At 35.4% G+C, this 19,656-nt stretch overlaps 1 protein-coding gene across 1 annotated transcript; it reads right to left on the minus strand.

The window, feature by feature from the left end:
• Window positions 1–10,204: 10,204 nt before the first annotated feature.
• Window positions 10,205–19,433, minus strand: LOC133854826 (uncharacterized). The gene is made up of 7 exons (XM_062291095.1): window positions 19,158–19,433; window positions 18,261–18,322; window positions 17,878–18,013; window positions 17,144–17,216; window positions 16,252–16,317; window positions 15,705–15,916; window positions 10,205–10,390 (listed from the first exon to the last, which is right to left on the minus strand). Exons 1-7 carry the CDS (start codon window positions 19,277–19,279, stop codon window positions 10,387–10,389), a joined length of 675 nt encoding a protein of 224 aa, XP_062147079.1. The 5' UTR covers window positions 19,280–19,433; the 3' UTR covers window positions 10,205–10,386.
• Between the last annotated feature and the right edge of the window lie 223 nt (window positions 19,434–19,656).

Below are 19,656 nucleotides of genomic sequence, written 5' to 3' on the forward strand. Positions count from 1 at the left end.
TAGTGCAACCATTTGCTTAATTTGCTTATATCATCTGCAACGAAAATTGTTTATGTTCATGATCCTAATTATTTGGAATCAAGAGACCAAATTCCATTTTTTATGTACAACATAGAATTTAGAATAGTTGCCAGGAGAGATATATCGTGGCAAAAAATAAGTCATTAAGCTAAATAATGGATTGCAGTGAGATCTCCAAAACATGTTTTTAAAAGAAACGCTTTGTCTATGATTAATACTTTATAAACATAAGAACAAAGCAAAAATACTAATTAGTGTCTCTACGTTGGGTTGCTGGGGTGAACACCAATTGCAAACACAGCGGAGTTAATCTACTTATTTTTGTGCAAATTAAATAATCAAACTAACACAAAAAATTAACTCACCCACAAAGCAATGAAAAATAATCAAGCAAAACCTACAAGCAAGACACCACGATTTTTACATGAAAAGCCCTCCGATACGAAAGGAATTAAAAAACCATGGGACTTAGTCATGTTAAATCTTCCACTATAAACGACAATGAGTTTACAATGTCTTCTCTAGAGAAATTTCTAGAGGCTACCAAGACATCAAGAATACATGCATTCTTGGATTAAGCATAGATTTGTCACTCTAACAAGTGGATTTCAACAAGCAACTGGGGAGGAAACCCAACAATCAACACTAGTCAATATGTAGGCCTCGTCATCTGGAACACCACACTACATTTTAACAAGATCGGACCACAACCGATCCTCCAATCTCTCATAAAAGTGATTATATGAAAAATCCCTTCTTTTTTTCTCTCTCTGCACCACCACTGCTCTCTTTCTTTTCTACATTTTTTTTTTCTTTTTCTTTATAAAAGACACGCATTGTATCTTTTAAAAGACACGTGGATTGGTCCCTTACATAGGAGGGACTACCCAAAAAACCTCCTCAGCCCCTTCCAACTATGTAGGGGGCTCCACCAAGCCCGCTTTTTTTTTCTACAAGTTTCAAGTTTTAGCATAAGCAAAGATTTTGTCATCATATCGGACCCATTATCATCAGTATGAATTTTTTCAAACTGTAACAATTTCTCATCCAATGCATCACAAATCCAATGATAATTAAAATCAATATGTTTCGATCTTGACAAGAAAGTTGGATTCCTACTGAGATGAATAGCACTCTGACTGTCACAATAAAGCACATATATCTCTTGCTGTAGACCCAATTCTTGTAAGAACTTTTTCATCCATAACAATTCTTTGGCTGCTTATGCGATGGCAATGTACTCTACCTCTGTTGTAGACAAAGCAACACATTTATGCAATTTGGATTGCCATGACACTGCTCCCCCTGAATAAGTAATCAAGTTCCCTAAAGTAGACTTTCTGGAATCAATTTCACCAACCATATCTGCATTCGTGAACCCATCAAGCACATGCTTAACCCTCGAAGTACCTCTAAGATACCTAAGAATCTATTTCACAGCTGCCCAATGTTCTTTGCCGCGATTAGAAAGGAACCGAGTAACAACTCCAACAGCATGAACGATATCAGGCCTCGTGCACACCATGGTGTACATTAAGCTACCCACGACTGATGCATAAGGCACTTTCTCAATTTCTTCATTTTCTTTGTCACACGTAGGACTTTCCTTTATACTCAACTTCAAATGACCTATAAGTGGAGAGCTCACCGATTTTGCATTGCTCGTGTTGAATCTATCCAATACCTTCTCGATATAAATCTCTTGTGATAGCCACAATCTTGCATTCTTCCTGTCACGAGAGATCACCAAGAACCTGGTTTACAGGTCCCAAGTCCTTCAAAGCAAAGGACTTACTCAATTCCCTCTTCAGTTTGTCAATTTTTTTAATGTCATGACCAACTATCAATATGTCGTCCACGTATAGCACGAGAATAATAAATTCCCCATTAGAGAACTTCTTCACAAATACACAATGATCTGATGTAGTTATGTCATACCCATGCTCAACCATGAAAGAATCAAATTTCTTGTATCATTGTCTCGATGCCTGCTTGAGTCCGTACAAAGTCTTTTTCAACCGACACACTAGATGTTCTTTTCCTTTAGCTGTGAACATATCTAGTTGCTCCATATAGATTTCCCCCTCTAAGTCACCATGGAGGAAAGCAGTCTTCACATCAAACTGTTCAATCTTAATTCATACTAGCAGCCAGACCTAGAACAACTCTGATAGAAGACATCTTTACCACGGGTGAAAAAAATTATTCAAAGTGAATACCCTTCTTTTGACCGAACCCCTTTACAACCAATCACACGTTGTACCTTGACTGTGATCTGTTTGGTTCAATCTTACATCTGAATACCCATCTATTCTTGAGTGTTATTTTACCCTAAGGTAGTTCCACCAAATCATATGTATGATTCTCATACAAAGGATTTCATCTCTTCTTGCATGGCTTCTAGCCACTAATTTTTCTAGTCATGTAGCAAAACCTCTTGATAACTTCTTGGCTCTCCCCCATCAAAAAATAACACATACTCATTAATTGAGTACCTTCTGAAAGGCTGTTGGTCACTGGTAGATCTTCTCAACTGAATCTCAGTAGATGGATCTGAAGAAGCTTGCTCTATGTGCTCTTCTGACTCCACGTGATCAATTACAAGCTCACCATTTTCACCAATTGTATCAACCTATTCTTCTAGTACATCCCTCCTATGTTTATTGTTGTGAGTTTTAAAGAGTACTCGCAAGCGCACGAATCGTTTGCAATATGGTTTGTGTAAGTGCGATGTCGAATCCACAAGGAAATGGTCAAAAATCAATGTCTTGTTCAATCAACCTCATTCTAACCTAGTTCTAAGAGTTTGAGGGCTAAACATGCACCAAAAATGCTAAGTTAAAGAAGAAGAAATGAAGTATTTAAAAAGGGACTAAAACTAAGGAATTCACCAAACCAAATCCAACAACTCATACTCTTGGTTTCCACTTGAACACCCAAAGAACATTAAGCTTAGGGTGTCATTCAAGTTTCTCAACCATAACCCTTAGAACCATTAAACGAATCCAACTCAAAGATAAATCACAAAGAGTACCCATTTGAAATCAAATCATCCATTGTATCCGTTTAAAGAATAAATCACAATGGATATTATCTTTCAAATCGATAAAACAATGTATCCATAGGTTGAAACACATTAAATGTCCTATGTCTACCACCAACCACATTCATTGCAAAATAGAAAGCATTAAATGAATAGAACTTGAACAACATAAAGACATAGCATTAAATGTGCAAGTAGGACTACAAGAGTGTGAGTGTCATCAATGGAGAGGTTTCGTCCTCAACCTTAGTTAAGAGTTCTAGCCTCCCATGACTAAGAACACCACAAAAACTTGAAGAACAAACATGAAAATTGAAGAAAAGCTTTACAAAGACAAATATCTAAAGAAAAGAGCTACTGAAATAAACTACAAAATGCACCAAATTAAACCTAGCTACTGCTCTCTGAACTCTATCCAACCAGGAGGCATGGCTATAGCTTTATAGAAGGAACTTAGGGTTAGAAACCCATGTAAAATGACTCCTCTAACCCCTTTTAGGGTTCCTCTCTTGCTAAAGACAACCAAGGTCATGAAACCAGCGTGTTCTGCTGCGAAAAGCAGAGGGAGAACTGCTTTTTGTCGTGGAGAAGCTCCTGATTGGGCGTTTTGGCGCTCTTCTGCAACAGTCAGTTCTGGGAAAATTCGATTGATCGATTTCGGGCAAAATTTGATTGATCGACTCTTCAGGACTTCCGAATTTCCAAGCATTTTCTCATGAAATTTGCCATTCTTCTCTTATTGACCTACAAAACACAAAAACACAAAAACACAAAAACTACCCAAAACATCAGAAAACAACAAGGCCAAAGGTTTAACTAATGTAATTCAAAGGGTCCAAATATACAATATTTGGTACTCATCAACAATATTTGGTACTCATCATTTATCATGCGTCACACGAGGAGGAACAACTCAACCCAAATTAGCATTGTCTTCACTGAGAGACTCCACCGTTTTAGTCTGATCCAAGTATTCAATGGTTTGATCTTCAAAGAAGACAACATCTTTGCTCCGTATGGTTTTCTTATTAACTGGATCCCACAAGATGTAACCAAACTCCTCATGCCCATAACCTAGGAAGATACATTGCTTGGCTTTGCTATCAAGTTTGAACCTCTCATCCCTAGGAGCATGGACAAATGTACCGTAGCCAAATACTCTCAAGTGCTCAAAAGAAACATTTATGCATGTCCAAACCCTTTGAGGAATCTCACAATCCAAAGGATTTGACGGAGAAAGATTTATCAAGTCAACTGTTGTCATATTGCCTAACCCCAAAAGGATTTAGGCAATTCTGCATGAAAGAGCATATACTTGATTCTTTCACAGATGGTCATGTTCATTCTCTTTACTAAGCCATTATGATGCGGAGTCTTGGGCAAAGTTTTCTCAAGCCTGATTCCATGGCTTTTACAATACTCTTCAAATAGTCCTCTTTATTCACCACAACTATATGCTCGAACGCATTTCAGTTTCCTTTCAGTTACCCTTCCAACCTTCATATGAAAGGGCTTTGAACACATACAACACATGATCTTTAGTTTTCAAAGCAAATGCCTACACTTTTCTAGAGTGGTTTCTACAGTGGTCATCAATAAAGGTCACATAATAAAGTACATGACCAAGAGTTTTAATGTTCATAGTGCAAACATCAGTGTGAACTAAATCAAGAACGTAAGTCTTCCTTGATGGAAGGAATTTTTGAAATAAAACTCTTCTTTATTTTCCAACAAGTCAATTAGTACAGGGCATTAGTGGCGTACCTTTATTAGAAAATATCCTCCATCCTAGTCTTCTAAATTGAATAATTGGAAGCCTTGAGTTTAATCATGCTATTAGATGACTCCTCCATTTAAATTTCACAATAACTCCATACTAACATTGAACCTAGTTTGTTGGGGGTGAACACCAATTGTAAACACACAACAGACTTAATCTACCCCTCTTTGTGCAAATTAAATAGTCAAATTAGCACCAACAATATACTCACCCACAAAGCAGTGAAAAATAATCAAGCAACCCACAAGCAAGATACCAAGATTTTTACGTCAAAAACCCTTCAATCCAAAAGAAAAAATCATGAGACCTAGTCCAATTAAATCTTCCACTATCAACGATAATGATTTTACAACATCTTCTCTAGAGAAATATATAGAGGCTACCAACACATCAAGAATACATTCATTCTTGATTAAGCATAAATATGTCACTCTAAAAAGTGGATTTCAACAATAGCAACAAAAAGATCTCACAAGTGGGTATGAGCAACCAAGCAATTGGAGAGGAAAGCCAACGATTGACACCATTCAATACCTAGCTCTCGTTGTCAGGTCAAATTTCAACAAGATCAGACCATAAACGATCCTCCAATCTTTGACAGAAGTGGTTATGTGAAAAACCCTTTTTTTTTTCTCTCTCTGTACTGCCATTGCTCTCTTTCTTTTCTACCTTTTATTTTCCTTCTTTTTTTGGTCTTTATAAAAGACATTCATTATGTCTATTAAAAGACACGTCGGTTGGTCCCTCACACAGGAAGGACAACCCAACACTCTAAATACTAGAATGGGAAACAAAATGCAATATAAGGAACCATGAACTTAAGTGAAATAGTAGATCAAAACTTTGGAATATCTATAAGATATTACCTTGCTCTCAATGGAACTTGTTAGGTTTTTTGTGTTGGCAAATTCAGAGTCAAAATATGTTAGGTAGCGGGATGTATTTAGGGTTGAGTTAGTACAAGTTTTGGAGCTAAAATGGAAGATTTAGAAGTCTTGTTCGCAAGTTTGTTTGAATCTTGTTCGAACAAGGATGCGCATCAATGCCAATACAAAAATCCTAAAAGCTTGTTCGAAGTCTTGTTCGAGCAAGATGAAGCATCAAGTCCTAGTACTAAAATTCGAGAGCTTCGTATCTTGTTTGAACAAGAGCATGTGATTCCTTGAAACCGTAGATCTTGATCGAATAAGACTTACTCCTATTCAAACAATTTTGCGACAAATTGTTTTAAATCCTAGTTGACTTAACTTAAAAGCTTCAGTTTTCTCCCCGGCCACTTATATGAAGTCTCATAAGCCACGAATCTGAAGTTTGAGAGACTATTTTTCATTTGTTAAAGTATTGATTAAATGATTAAATTTTTTCTTTCTTATCACCTTAAGCTTTTGGAAAAAGTGGTGATTTAACATATGAAAACATTTTGTCACAAATATGGAATGTAGTAACGAATGAGAATATACAATAATTATGGTGTCATAGCCAGAGGTCCTGAGTTGGAATCCTAACTTTACAATTTACCTCCAATTTCAATTAATATCTCACGTGTCGGACTTCACTTATTAAAGGAGTTTGAACCCACACATGAGGGAGAATGTTAAAGTATTTGATTAAATGATTAAATTTACTCTTTTCTATCAGCTTAAACTTTTGGAATAAGTGATGATTTAACATCATTATTCTTAGAAACGTTTTTAAAGACCATTGAGCTTAAACAATTCCAATTTCTCTCCTCGTTTATCATTATTCAAACAACAGAAAAACCTTCTGCACTAGAATTATGGGTTCTAGCAAGCAAGGTTGGTTTGTGAAGGTAATCCTTGTACAAGAAAGCCAAAGGTTCTAAAGCCACTGTGGTGAAAGGTTCTTAAGCCATTGCGGTGGAAGGTCCCAAACGGAATACCTTTAGGGTTGGTTGCCCCTTAAGTGGTTTACTTTTGAAAAGTTATTCAAATGGTTTCTACTTTGTTACCAAAATATTTGTGTTGATTAAGTTTATGCTTTCTTGGATTTTGGTATTTATATTTAAGGTGTTTGGATTGAAAATTTATAATCTCGATAATCTTAACTATGTGATAAATTTGAGATTTTTTTGAATTTTTAAACTTGAGGTCTAAAACATATTTTTCGAAACTAGATGCATGATGTGGTCTTGAGTGTATCAATAATAAAAATAGTCACTCACAATAGAACAAATCTTTGTAATATAGGGTCTAGGTGAGTGTGTCGAACCTCAAAAATTATTGATTGTTGTTAAGTTACCAAGATTAACTCTAATTTAATTCAGAAAGTATTTTTTATTTTTTATTTGTAATTGAAATTAAATAAAAACGTAAAAGTAAAAATAAGATAGTCAAGAAAAAATATAAGAGATTGATCTCACCTCTAGCCTAATCATAATGGTAAATTGCATTTAACTTAGGAATTTCACGTACATGAATATTACGACTTGTGTGTGTGTGTCAAGCACCCAACTATGTCGTCAAAAAAATTCTTTTATTAAGAAATAACCATAGTTCATCTTTCGGCAAGGTATAAATGCTCTACCTAAACTAAGGTGTAGAACAATTCATTCTTCCTAAGCATGGGTTATCAAATATCCTAATTAGCTTACACATAGTCAAGGGATAAGCGTAAATTGATTTACCTAAATTAAACTAACTAGGTTGTAAAACAATTTATTCTTCCTAGGCATGACCTATCAAACCCTATTGATTCCATGTCCGTTAAAACCGTTGTAAAACCATCGTTCACATAACAACAGAAAATATAAACGTTGAATTCAATCAAGATAAATAATTTTCTAAGACAATATAAGCGATTTATCAAAATCGAATATAAACATTTAAAACAATGTCAAAATTAAACAACCAATATTCATGTTCATAAAATTCCTAAGAGAAAACACAACCATACCATTACAATTAGGAAAGAACTACATCAATACCCTACAGAAGATTTAGCCGCTTATAAATATGCTAGAAATCATCTTTGTCGAGAGAAATTCATCCCATAAAGCTGTTAGAACTTTGAAGTACTTTTCTCCAAAACCCTAGCCTCTAATCCTAGTGATTCTATTCTTTAATGCAAACTAATCTCTATATATTTTAATTTGGATGAGCCTAGGGTATTTATAGAGAGTACAAGTGAAATCCTGAACGGATTTGTACATATAAGAACATCTAATCCAACTAGAAATCGTAAAACAACTCCTAAGTGAATTTGGTGTCTTGCTATCAAATCTGCCGCACAACTGCGCTTGATCCTAGGCATTACTCCTCTCAAGCACAAGTTGAGCTCGAGCCCAATATGATGGTGTCCTATGCGCGCATGTCTTCCGACTGCACTCGAGCTTCTAATGCATGCTCGAGCCTTATGGTCTGATGCGCTCGAGCGAAATGGTCCTGCGCTCGAGCGTGTTGCCTTGGTGAATGCTGGATTTGACTTTTGCTGAATTTTGCCTTTAAGTCCGGAAGGTTACTTGTGTTTTTCCCTTGGTTCCCGAGAGTGTTGTTAACATAAAAACAATGCAAAATATCATATCACAATAAAACTAAGATAACAATATATGCGAGCTAAGGAACTTGAATATGCAATATTCAATGCTCATCAATGCAAACATTGTGACAACTTGAACATTTAGATCTTCGGCTTCATTTTGAGGGTGCTTCTTCGCAATGTTGGAGTCGTCACCACACTCAATGTCAAAACCAGGATTTTGTTTCAAAGGAGTCAAGATTAAAAAACTACAGTTGGACAAAAATTTATTAAAATATTAAAGAATATAACTAACGAAATAAATAAACAATTCAACAAATTTAATTTTTGTTTAAAACATATAATGTAACTTATAATTTATATTGCCATGCCTAATGTTCATTTAATAGAATAAGAGAGCAGTGGTGGAGCCAAGATTTTCAGTGCCTGGTCTGAAGAGATAACAATATAAACAATACGAAGCATCTTGTGAAATGATGTATTCCAACTAATCAGTATATTTTTTAAACCATGTTGGATTAAAATGGCGTCATGCTTTTTCAAATTGTGTTTTTGAAAAATCATGGTTAACTGGTTGACAAGGTCTTTTTTGTAGATATGGTCTTTGGATTTAATCTCTATCCTTAGAATGATAATCATAAATTTTTGTTCATTAAGCAAGGATCTACTAGAAGATTTGCTAAACCTACCTTAAGATGAGCTCGTTTAAAATTTGATTAGCGCTCAATGAAATCATTGTTCTCCATAATCTCAGCTAACTATAATTATATATTTCATACAATTAAAATATGTAACAAAAACTATATATATTCATAAGCAATTAATTTATATTAAGCAATCTAAATATAAAAGCGTATATAGACATTTTTATTATTTAATAATAAATTAGAAAATGAAAATAAGAAAAATGCAAAAAAGGAGAGAGAAAAGAGAACTGTGACCGACATTCCCTCACAAAACAACTCAAAGGGGGTGGTAGAGCCACCCATGGTTTTTCTTTTGTTTTTTTTTTATATATAATTTTTAGTTTTAGTTTTAGTTTTTTTAATAGAAATTTTAGAATTCTTTTATTTTATTAAGGGTATTTTCATTATTGAGGGGACATTGACAACTTTTTAGTGGTTTGAGAGGACATTGTCAATTGGGTGATAGTTTGAGGAGGATATATAGAGTTTTTCCCTTTTTTAACTTAAAAAAAAATAAAATCCATACAATCAAAATGAGACTCATTTCTATGCTTTTTAAAGAAAAAAAATATAGAGAAAAATGCACCATCAGCCCCTATTGTTGGCCTAATATACAAATTGCTCCATACAGTATCAAAGTGAATTTAGAACTCCCTGTAATTGGCCTAATTTACAAATCGCTCTCTTGAGTCAAATTCCGTTAAAAAATTCGACAAATTCCGTTAGATACCACATCACTGCCAATAAGATAACTACACATGACATTCTTAATAAAATAAAAAATATTAAAATATTAAAAATAGAAATATAAAAAATTAAAGAATTATTTTTTTTTAAAAAAAAAAGTAAAAGTATAAAAGAAAAGGGGTGGGTTGTAACGCCCATTGAAATTAACTAACTGAAAGTTAACTTCATGTTTCGTCTCTCAGTCTTATGCTAAGAAGTTCAAAGACCTCAGGGATCTCATCATCTCCAAAGAAAGTCTGCAGCGAAAGACTTTCACTTAAAAAAATAAAGATATCATTCTAAAATCTACAATCACATCAAGAATAACCAGAGTAACTAAAACATCATCATAATATTACTTGCCGAAACTTCTCAAAATACGGTCATAAGACCAGTCATCAAAATAGTAAGTACAAATCCAAAGCCAAAGGTCTAAAAGTCACCAACAACAAGAGTCAAATCCTACATTTAAGAAGATAAAGCATAAAGATGATACCTATCATATTCCAACGGGATTCACTAGGTTTTCTCCACATCCGCGCCAACCAAATGGGATCTAACTTCTCAAAAATGATCTTGAGCGCTCTCTCCAGCACGACTATATATATACTGCTCTGAACTCGTCATTACAAACACTATCTATAAAACAATACACGTTTCATAGGTGGAAACATACAAGCGTAAGTCTACGATTTAGTGAGTAATAATATGCATGATACACATGTTATCATATGGTGAACTCAGTTTAAATTGTAATCACATGCATTAGAGTATTATTTCGTTCTACAAAATGATGGTGTATGCGATATAGATATAATATATATGCTAATAACAAGAGTCATGTTATTCAATTCCGAATAGTCTACCCAGGATATTAACCCCTTCCCAGCAGGGTTAGTGCTGTCTTGAGACACTTGTGATACAACACCAGTGCTCCGGATATCTACCCATACTATTGTATGCTAGCAGCCGGACCGAGTCCGATCTTGTGTGGCCACACTACTAGCAAAGTCATAACTGTAACCCACATTCAAGCATGATGCGTCGGTTACAAAACAACCATTAGATCCAAGACCCATCATAACACATTATAAACATTTGACCATAAAGAATAACTCATATAATAGTAAGCCCATGGCCATTTTTCCGCACGAGACAGTGTACCATGTCATACAATGCAATTTAGTCTTCACTGTATTTTACATGCATGTTTTCATAATGTCATCATTTCATTATTTCATTAATCACACATTTTCACAAAATAGAGTTCACAGTATTAAAAATGACATTTCATGTGAGTTGTAAACATATATGTTTTGATATACAAAATATTTGTGATATGTGGAAAAATAATAATAACAAGTATCCATGTGAATTTTACTCACTTATATCACATGGCTCCTCTAAAAAGTCTCATTGAGCCTTCACAACCTCAAAATCTAAGAAAAACTAAACATCAACCCTAAATTCGAGCTAAAACAGGTTTTAAGTCCTAAACTGCTCAACATAGGCTTTCTGCCCATTTGCTAATCGTTCAGCCAGAAGGGTCGATTGTTCGACTCGGACATCGTTTGTTCGTCCAGTGAAGGTCGAACATTCGGTGCTTGAGCAGAATCCCAAATTCGAACCTAAAAACCATAAAACTGATTCTAAACAAGTCTTATAGTCTTTATATGATCTCTAATAGAGTCACAAACCACAATAATGCCTCGATGCAGAATTTGGCACGTTAAACCTCACTTAAACTACTAATTTAGTGATAAACTAATATTAAAGTCAAAACTAAGCAAGGATATAAAACTAATTAGAGATATTAACAAAACAATAAGCTATGTCACAAAAACTAACTAAACAACGTAAGAACCATTTAAGAAACGAGTTAGGTTATGTATGTTACCTCTATTGAAGATGAAAGATTAAAAGAGAGCTTATTATCTCTCTCCAAAACACTCTCTCACTCTCCCTCAAGGATTTACTAACGAAATGGGCGAAAATGAGGTGAAAGTGGCGACGATAGGGGTATTTATAGGAGAAAAAATGGTAGTAGATAAGAATCAACTGATCTGGCTTTTGGCAAACATTTGTCAAGCGAATCACAAACATTCGTGTAAAATCTAGGATAAGATGATCGTTCGGTGTACGATCGCGATCGTTCAGGGTACGATCTGACATACACGCTAAAGACATGGGATGTACTTTCTCACACACAGTACAGCACGTCAACTATCATTCGTGGTGGGAACTACGAACGTTCCTAGTGGGAACCGCAAACTTTCCTTTTTCGATCAACTCAAAAAGTCAACAAATCTCAAATTCCTAATTATGACCTAATTAACCCTTGATAATAATCTGGGGCACTACATGGGTTCATGGTAGTATTTAAAGAAATAATAAAAAAGAATATTTAAATGAAGGAAATAAAGATTTCGGGAGTTGGATGCTTAGTATTTTTAAAATGCGGCTACCTAAAATAGCAAAAAGTAGATTTTTCTCTTCAAATTAATTTAACTAAAGTTTGAAGAGCTCATTAAAAATGCTAGAAAACAACTAAACTATCAACCCAAGGCCTATCTATAATGAATCATGTAATGAAATTGATTAAAAATCACTGAGCTTTCTTAAGAAATACAGAGTTCAGAAGTGGCAAAGGCAACACTCATGTCAAGAACATGGAATAATCCCTTAATTTCGGCAAAGTGAAATTTTATCATCTAATTTAAGGCTATTCATGGGCTGTGGCCGGGCTGGGCTTGTACAGGCCAACAATATGACACTGAAATGATGGCCTAAGCACCGCCATTCCGCAGATAGGGCCACATATTATTGGCCTTATATATGGGCAGGCTTAGGCACAAGGCCACCCTTCTTTATGGAGATTCTAAATTAGAATCTTCTCAAATTATTTGTTCGAATTTGAGAGAATTCAAAAAGATAATTGTGTAAGACCACTTATGAGACTCACCTGACCAAATATAAGTTGAGCTGCACAACCACATATCCAATCAAATGGGTCTCACAATCACCTGCTAGAATTCGCTTAAATTCAGACAAATAATTTAAAAGGATCCTTATTCAGAGATTTCATATATGTCCTCTCGTATAAATTTGATTTCTAAATGGTTAAAGAAAACTGTTACAGATGCTCTTTAATCAAAACATATCCATCCGGTGCAATTAGTGTGTACAGTGTGTATAAAATTTGTTTCTTCATATGGGATTGCTCTTTTTTTTAAAAAAATAAATAAACAAATTCCAAATAATGGATTTAAACTGTCCTTTATATTCCCTGTGCATATAAAACAGAAATTCCGATATCCACTGCCCAATAAAAAGTTGTATTGTTTCAAATTTTGTAGCCATACGTACAATTTTCTCGATTATTTGGCGTTCTCTTTCTATTTTTTTAATTTCTTGTTTTTCTTCATTGGTAATGTGAATAGAGGGATTGGATTCACAGAAAGAGACCCAATAGTTTTGACAAGGTGGGCATTGCGTTTTCAGTGCCCCGAGAATAAATTCATTTGAATAGAAATAGTGCAATTTCTGACCCCCACGCCAAAAAAAAAAAAAAAAAAAAAAGGGAGTTCATTTTCTTTTATGGAATCTTTTGGACCACTCTGCAAAAGCAGATACTAAAAGTTGGTTAATTTAGAAGATTGAAGGAATCCTACTTTCTCCAAGCCTATATAAGAGCTCTTGCTTGCCCTGCCTTCCAGCACCAAGCAACTACGAGAAAACCCAGAGCTAGAGTGATCCCCTTGCCATGGCCTCAATGCAGTGCTACAAGCCCTCATACGAAACCTGCCAGCCAAAAACCAACGGCAATTCTCTGGCCACAAGGTGACCGAGTTAGCTAGCTGGGCAATGCAAGGAAATCACCAGAGACACCCTTCAGGCTATGCAATGGCCAGCGGCCATAACCAATGCTATGGCCAAAGCGATACCTATTATCCAGACCAAACTGTAAGCAAAACCCATACTGAACACTACAGCCACCCCCCGACTCACTACCCGGAACACACCATGGCCAAAACCCAGACTCATTGCTATAGCCAGACCGATGGCTACTATGACCACCAGGAAATGACCCATGGCCAAGCCTATGACCACTATGAAATGACCCATGGCCAAGCCAATGGCCACACCGGCTACTATGCGTCTAATGGCACTGCTTGCCATGGGAAGACTGAGAAGAAAATGAAAGAAAAGTATGAGGGCAAGAAGGAGAAGAGTCACTACAGGAAGAAGTCCAAGGATTGTAAGAGGAGCTGCAGCAAGAGCGACAGTGGAAGTGACAGTGACTGAAGACTGCATCAAGGCAAGTGCTATAAATATCAATGTGCTAGCATCAACCGCTTAAAACTTCTCTACATGAAGGTTTTGCACGTATTAACGTGCACCTTCACAATAATATTTTTTGTAATTCTAGAACAAATTCACTTCCACAATACAGTACCAAAGCGACACATTAAAAACTGTAAAAGTTTAGAGAAACCAATCAAAAAATGAAAATGAAAAGCCACAAGCAACTGAGATAGAAAAGGTGTCCAAGAATATACTACTGTTATCCTAACTTTTCTTTTTAATTGTGCAGAAGCAGAACTATACGGAGCAGTTATCCGATGAAGGTGCCTAGCAAATATAGATAATAAATAAGAGTAAGAATAAGAGCCCTTGCAACACAGCTTCTTTGATATTCTGCGTCCCTTGTAAGAATATCCGTAGTATTACGTTGTTTAATAATAAGTCTGTTTGCTGACAAAATAATGTGCAATCCCCTTTCACTACTTTAACATACTGTGGATAATGTTATCTATAATTCCAGAACTACTTATTCTGATGGTTGAATTTGATATTGAACAACCTCCATTGCAAACATACAACCATAACTAGGGGTAACTTTAGGAGTTGCAGAAAAAAAGGTTGCTGCGGCTATGAGGGTTTGCACATGAACTGAAAGGCCAAAACTAAAGATTGTCACAGATCAAAACTAATTACTATCAGATGATCTGTGACAATCTAGTTGGACGAACTTACAAGTGAAAGGGAAAATTTTGGTACAAGTAATGATGCAGTCATGTCCTATATCACCAATAGTGTTTCAGCTCAATCATCAGCAAGAAGTTTTGTGTCAACAAGAGCTCTCAATTTTATCTCTATTCGTTGGTCTTTGTTTTGTTCACAGTTACTATGTTTTAGTAGTCTACCTGTAGTGTGTTCTATCTTATGTTTATTTGTTAGTCTTTGTCTTGTTCACAACTACTATGTTTTAGTGGTTTACGTCAAGTATGTTTTATCTAATAAGTTGGTGGGCTATATAAGGTAATGTAACGATGTTATTAGAGATCAATGAATGAATAGATTGAATAAAGAGTTATTAGTTTGAAATTATGTGCTTAAGTGAAATGCTTGTGCTTGAGATGGGATTTCTCTGTTTGAGGTGCGACTCTTTTTCCCTTCGGTAGTGAGACTCTACCAACAACCCATTGTTGGCAAGTGAGGCTCTCTTCAACATGAGCTCTATCTTTAGTTTATGTTGGCCTTCGTTTATTTTCAGTTGCCTCCGTCGGTGCTGCGTCAAGTACTGTATAATACCTCCAAAGAACATCCAAATACTAGATGCTGACACATGCAATTTTTTTGGCCAGGAATGGGCAGGTAAATTCAATACTGTGCTCAGTGAAAAACAAAAAAAAACAGGTGCGACATCATTTTGCATGCATTTTAATATCTTAGGTGCTAATAAACCCTACCCTTAGATGAAATAACAAATTATAACAGAGCAATACTTATAGTAAATATAAACAGACAGCATTAGATACGGCATGAAGCCTTTGATTTATAGATGAAAAAGAAAAAAGAAAAAACTGAAAAAGCATAGTATAGACAAAATGATACTAGTATACAACCCTTAATATAGCATTCAAAAGCTCTTTTGGAACTGAAGTATTACCTTGCTCCTATACACCTAGACACAAATACTGCAATGGCCTGAATGGCAAGATCTTCAGCTTCATCTTGGGATGACCCCTTGGTTTGAAGGTGCTTCTTTCCAATCTTGAAGGAGTGGTCACCACCATCAATCACATGCAAACCAATAAGAGATTTCATCTTCTTGCGAATGGCTTCCAGCTTTTCCAGTGGACACATAGTGTCTTTGCTACCCTTCATGAAACATGATCACAGCATTACAAGCCACATACACATAAGAGAGGATAACAAACAAAGAAGCATATGTGGATATACTAAAAAGAACTTAATGCAACAAAAATATATAAAACCATAACAAGTAAAAAATGACAATCTCTGGCATACTAGTCCACACACAGCCATATATAAGAGTAATCAAATCACTACAAAGCTAGAAAGCAAATCAATATAATGCAATTTGAGGGTTTGGAATTTATGATCAAAAGCATAAACATAATTGGAAAATTAGCAACTAGAGAAACTCCATTAAAAAAAAAAAAAAAAACTATAGTGCTCGTACAAGACATTACCTGTACAAACATTATAGGAACTGTAACTCTCAACAACGTTTCATCTCGTACTGCTCCATTCATCCCCTGTGTTATAAGGCAACTATGTCAAATTGAAATGTTCTAATTAGTATTGACATATTCCCCCTTATTGTCGGTGCCATAGATTAAAGTAACAACCTCCATGGGAAAAAGTGGGTCATTTTTAACCAAAGACACCTGATCCTACCTATAAGGAGGCATGCCTATGTATAGCAGCTCAAAGGGGCAAAGCCTTAAAACCATAATTAAAATGAAAATAGCAGTATATCATGAAATGACAGGGTCCCAAGGCTTGGACAAGTCTATTAACCATGTAATGAAAATTTATTAAAACTCAGAGATCTTCCTCAGAGTTGCATAGTCCAGTAAGTGCAAAGGAGAACCCTATATCAAGAAAGTGGAATGTCACAGCAGAATTTCAATTATCTTAGCTGAGTGCTAACCCATGATTCCTCACCAAATTGGAAATTTCCAAGAGAAGCACAGTGGACTGTCAAGATATAAGGTATAAAACACAATAAAATTCCAAGAGAACAAGAATCAATTGATCATATATTCATAAGTCTATCGAAGAGATGTTCAGACAAATCCAGATATTTGGACAATAAGTTAAAACCAGTGATAATTGAAATAGGGTTCTTCTTTGCAGAATGCAGTTCATAGGAATGGCCAGTCTATGTGAGAACCAATATGGTCTGGCAAATACCGATTTTAACTTCCTTTCAGTTAATTTTCACCTCCCATCTACATTATTTGATTTACTAGACCATCAGTATATTTTAATAATTCATGTGAATGCTCAGGAAAAAAAAATGCCTGTAGATAACACATAAGAGATATGTGCAAAGTTAACTCGTTAGAGAATGACAACCTTTAGTGGGTATCCCAAGCAAACTATTGCTGAAGCACAGATGTCTTCATCACAAGCTACCATGCAGCTGACTCTACAAACAGAAAAAATATAAAATGCATAAACAGTAAGCAAAAGTGTGATATGCCATAAGTATGGTATCCATCCACTATTTGACTTCACAATTCTACATGCTCCATCAATATCAAAATTGCATTGACTTGAAGCACAATTTAACATAATATACAATATCATGGGCATTATTTGTACGCAATTGAATCCTAAAAAACAAACAAGACACTATCCACAAAGAGAACTGCAAATTGATCCATTTCCCTACTTTGAATTGGTAACTTCTTCACTTTTCCTTTGGCCATCCTAAAGAACTCAAACTCATACTACAGATATGAAGCTTGCATTTTAAGTTGTAAATATTTCTAAAGTAGATATATCAAGTCATGCCCCATATAAGACATATCTACAATAGGTTACAAGGATCAGTTCTGATAGTTTAGGCTATGATGCGTACAATTTGATTGATCCACAATAGATTTTCTGATTTGATTGACCCGCAGAGGTAATTCTGAAAGCATACATATCAAAATGCATCCACATAGATATACCAACTCAATTGACTTGCATAGGTTGGGATGACAATATTGTTATGGCCCTCTACAAAACATTTAGAAGCAGTGAGCCTCTTTATCTGCAGATAAGCATTTGATCATATGCAATTTAAGTAACCCTGCCACCACCTTGAACCCATGGATTTCCCTGCCAAAATCAGTGGATGCCCAGGGTACTTAGCAACAGTCTTTTTAACAATATCTGCATGAAACTCAACCAATTTCTCTGCCTTGGGAGGAGCCTTCCTTCTTCCACCAGAAATGTCTGCCAATAGTCAAGCCGTTATATTAGAAGGATAATTTCAGACCACTGTTCATGCATTCCGGAAATCAGCTAGTAAACTAAAAGTACTCTAAACATGTTAAACACAATAAAGACTCAAACTTTTTTAAAAAAATAAATAAATAAATAAAAAATGTTTTTGATATCTCAAACAGCTTCGGGAAAATGGAGATTAGAAAAACATAAAGCAAAAGTGACACAGTAATTATTAATTGACTAAGAAACTTACAAGGGTAGTCAAAGGTAACTACTTCAACAGCATTCAGCGCCTTGCCCAACATATTTTTCCATCTGCATAAAAATGAAGCAGCTTTATTTTCCCAATATCTAAGTCATTCATATCACATTCAAACCATTTTCTTAAGATAATGTTTTTAGTCATTTTTCCTTTCTTCTTCCTTCCTCCTTTCTTTTGCTCCAAATATAAAAGAAAGTAAAGAGTTAAACAATAAACACATGGGAAGATCTAAAAACAAGACCTTGGTATGACATGTTGCAAGAGCACCTTAAGCCAAGGGTTTGGCCCGAGCTACGTTTTATCGACCACTCTCTCTTGTGACTCACACTCACACATTTATACCCCAAGAAATTTGAAGTCATTCATACCACACAATGTTTCCCATTGTTTTGAACACAACTATGAAATATTACTTCAAGTTATGTGTTTGTTCTTCTTTGTTCCAAACAAAACGACAGTGAGCCGTTCGTGCAACTACTATCCGGTATTCGATTTAACCATGCACTCACACTGTTACAAAATTAATTAAATAACTAAATTCACCATTTTTCCATCAGCTTAAATTTTTAAAATAATTGATAATTTAACATGATATGAGACCAACATTGTCTCCATAATATAGCTCCCACTGTGTGATTTAGCACACAAGTCATTCATAGCCCCTCCTCCCCTAAAGAAAACTATGAACCACTACTTGCAGATTCTGTGATTTTTTTTCTTTCTTCTTCTTTGTTGCAAACATAACGCCAGCAAGGAGTGCTTTCTGAAATACAAACTAAAGAAGCAATCTCACAATGTCCAACAAACCATAGCATCAACGACTGGGGTTTGTTTAATTTTGCATGAAATTGGACTATTAAAGGAACAATTAGAGAATTGAAGATTGACCTGATCATCCAATCGGAAGAGGAAGGAGCACCGGCCCCATGAGCGAGGACCACTACAGGGGATAACTTTTCTGGTGAGGATCGTGAAGGTGATGACGAGTCTTTCCCACCGTGCGAAGCCATTTCTTCTACTCAGAACAAAACTGCAAAAGTATTTTACAACCCAAATTGAAAAACCCTAATAATCCCAGTACCCAATTTTCGCGCCAAATTTTGGGACTTGGAAAGAGTGAAGAAAGATCATGTTGCACTTTGCGCCTCTGACCGCCACAATGCTGACACCTGCGTTGGTTAAATTTGGGTCGGGTTTTCTAAGCCCAAGCTTTGGCCCAAAGATAAACCCAGCACACTTGTATGGATTCTTAAATTTTTCATTAGTTTCCTAATTATGAAATTTAGATTTTGTTATTTCTACATACAAATATAATTTATTTTGAAAAATTAAGATAAATTGGAGATAATAAAAGGACAAAATTTTTGTCCAATTCCTCTGACCCAGT

The sequence above is a fragment of the Alnus glutinosa genome, chromosome 13, assembly GCF_958979055.1.
Source record: "Alnus glutinosa chromosome 13, dhAlnGlut1.1, whole genome shotgun sequence".
In the NCBI taxonomy this organism is placed as follows: domain Eukaryota; kingdom Viridiplantae; phylum Streptophyta; class Magnoliopsida; order Fagales; family Betulaceae; genus Alnus; species Alnus glutinosa.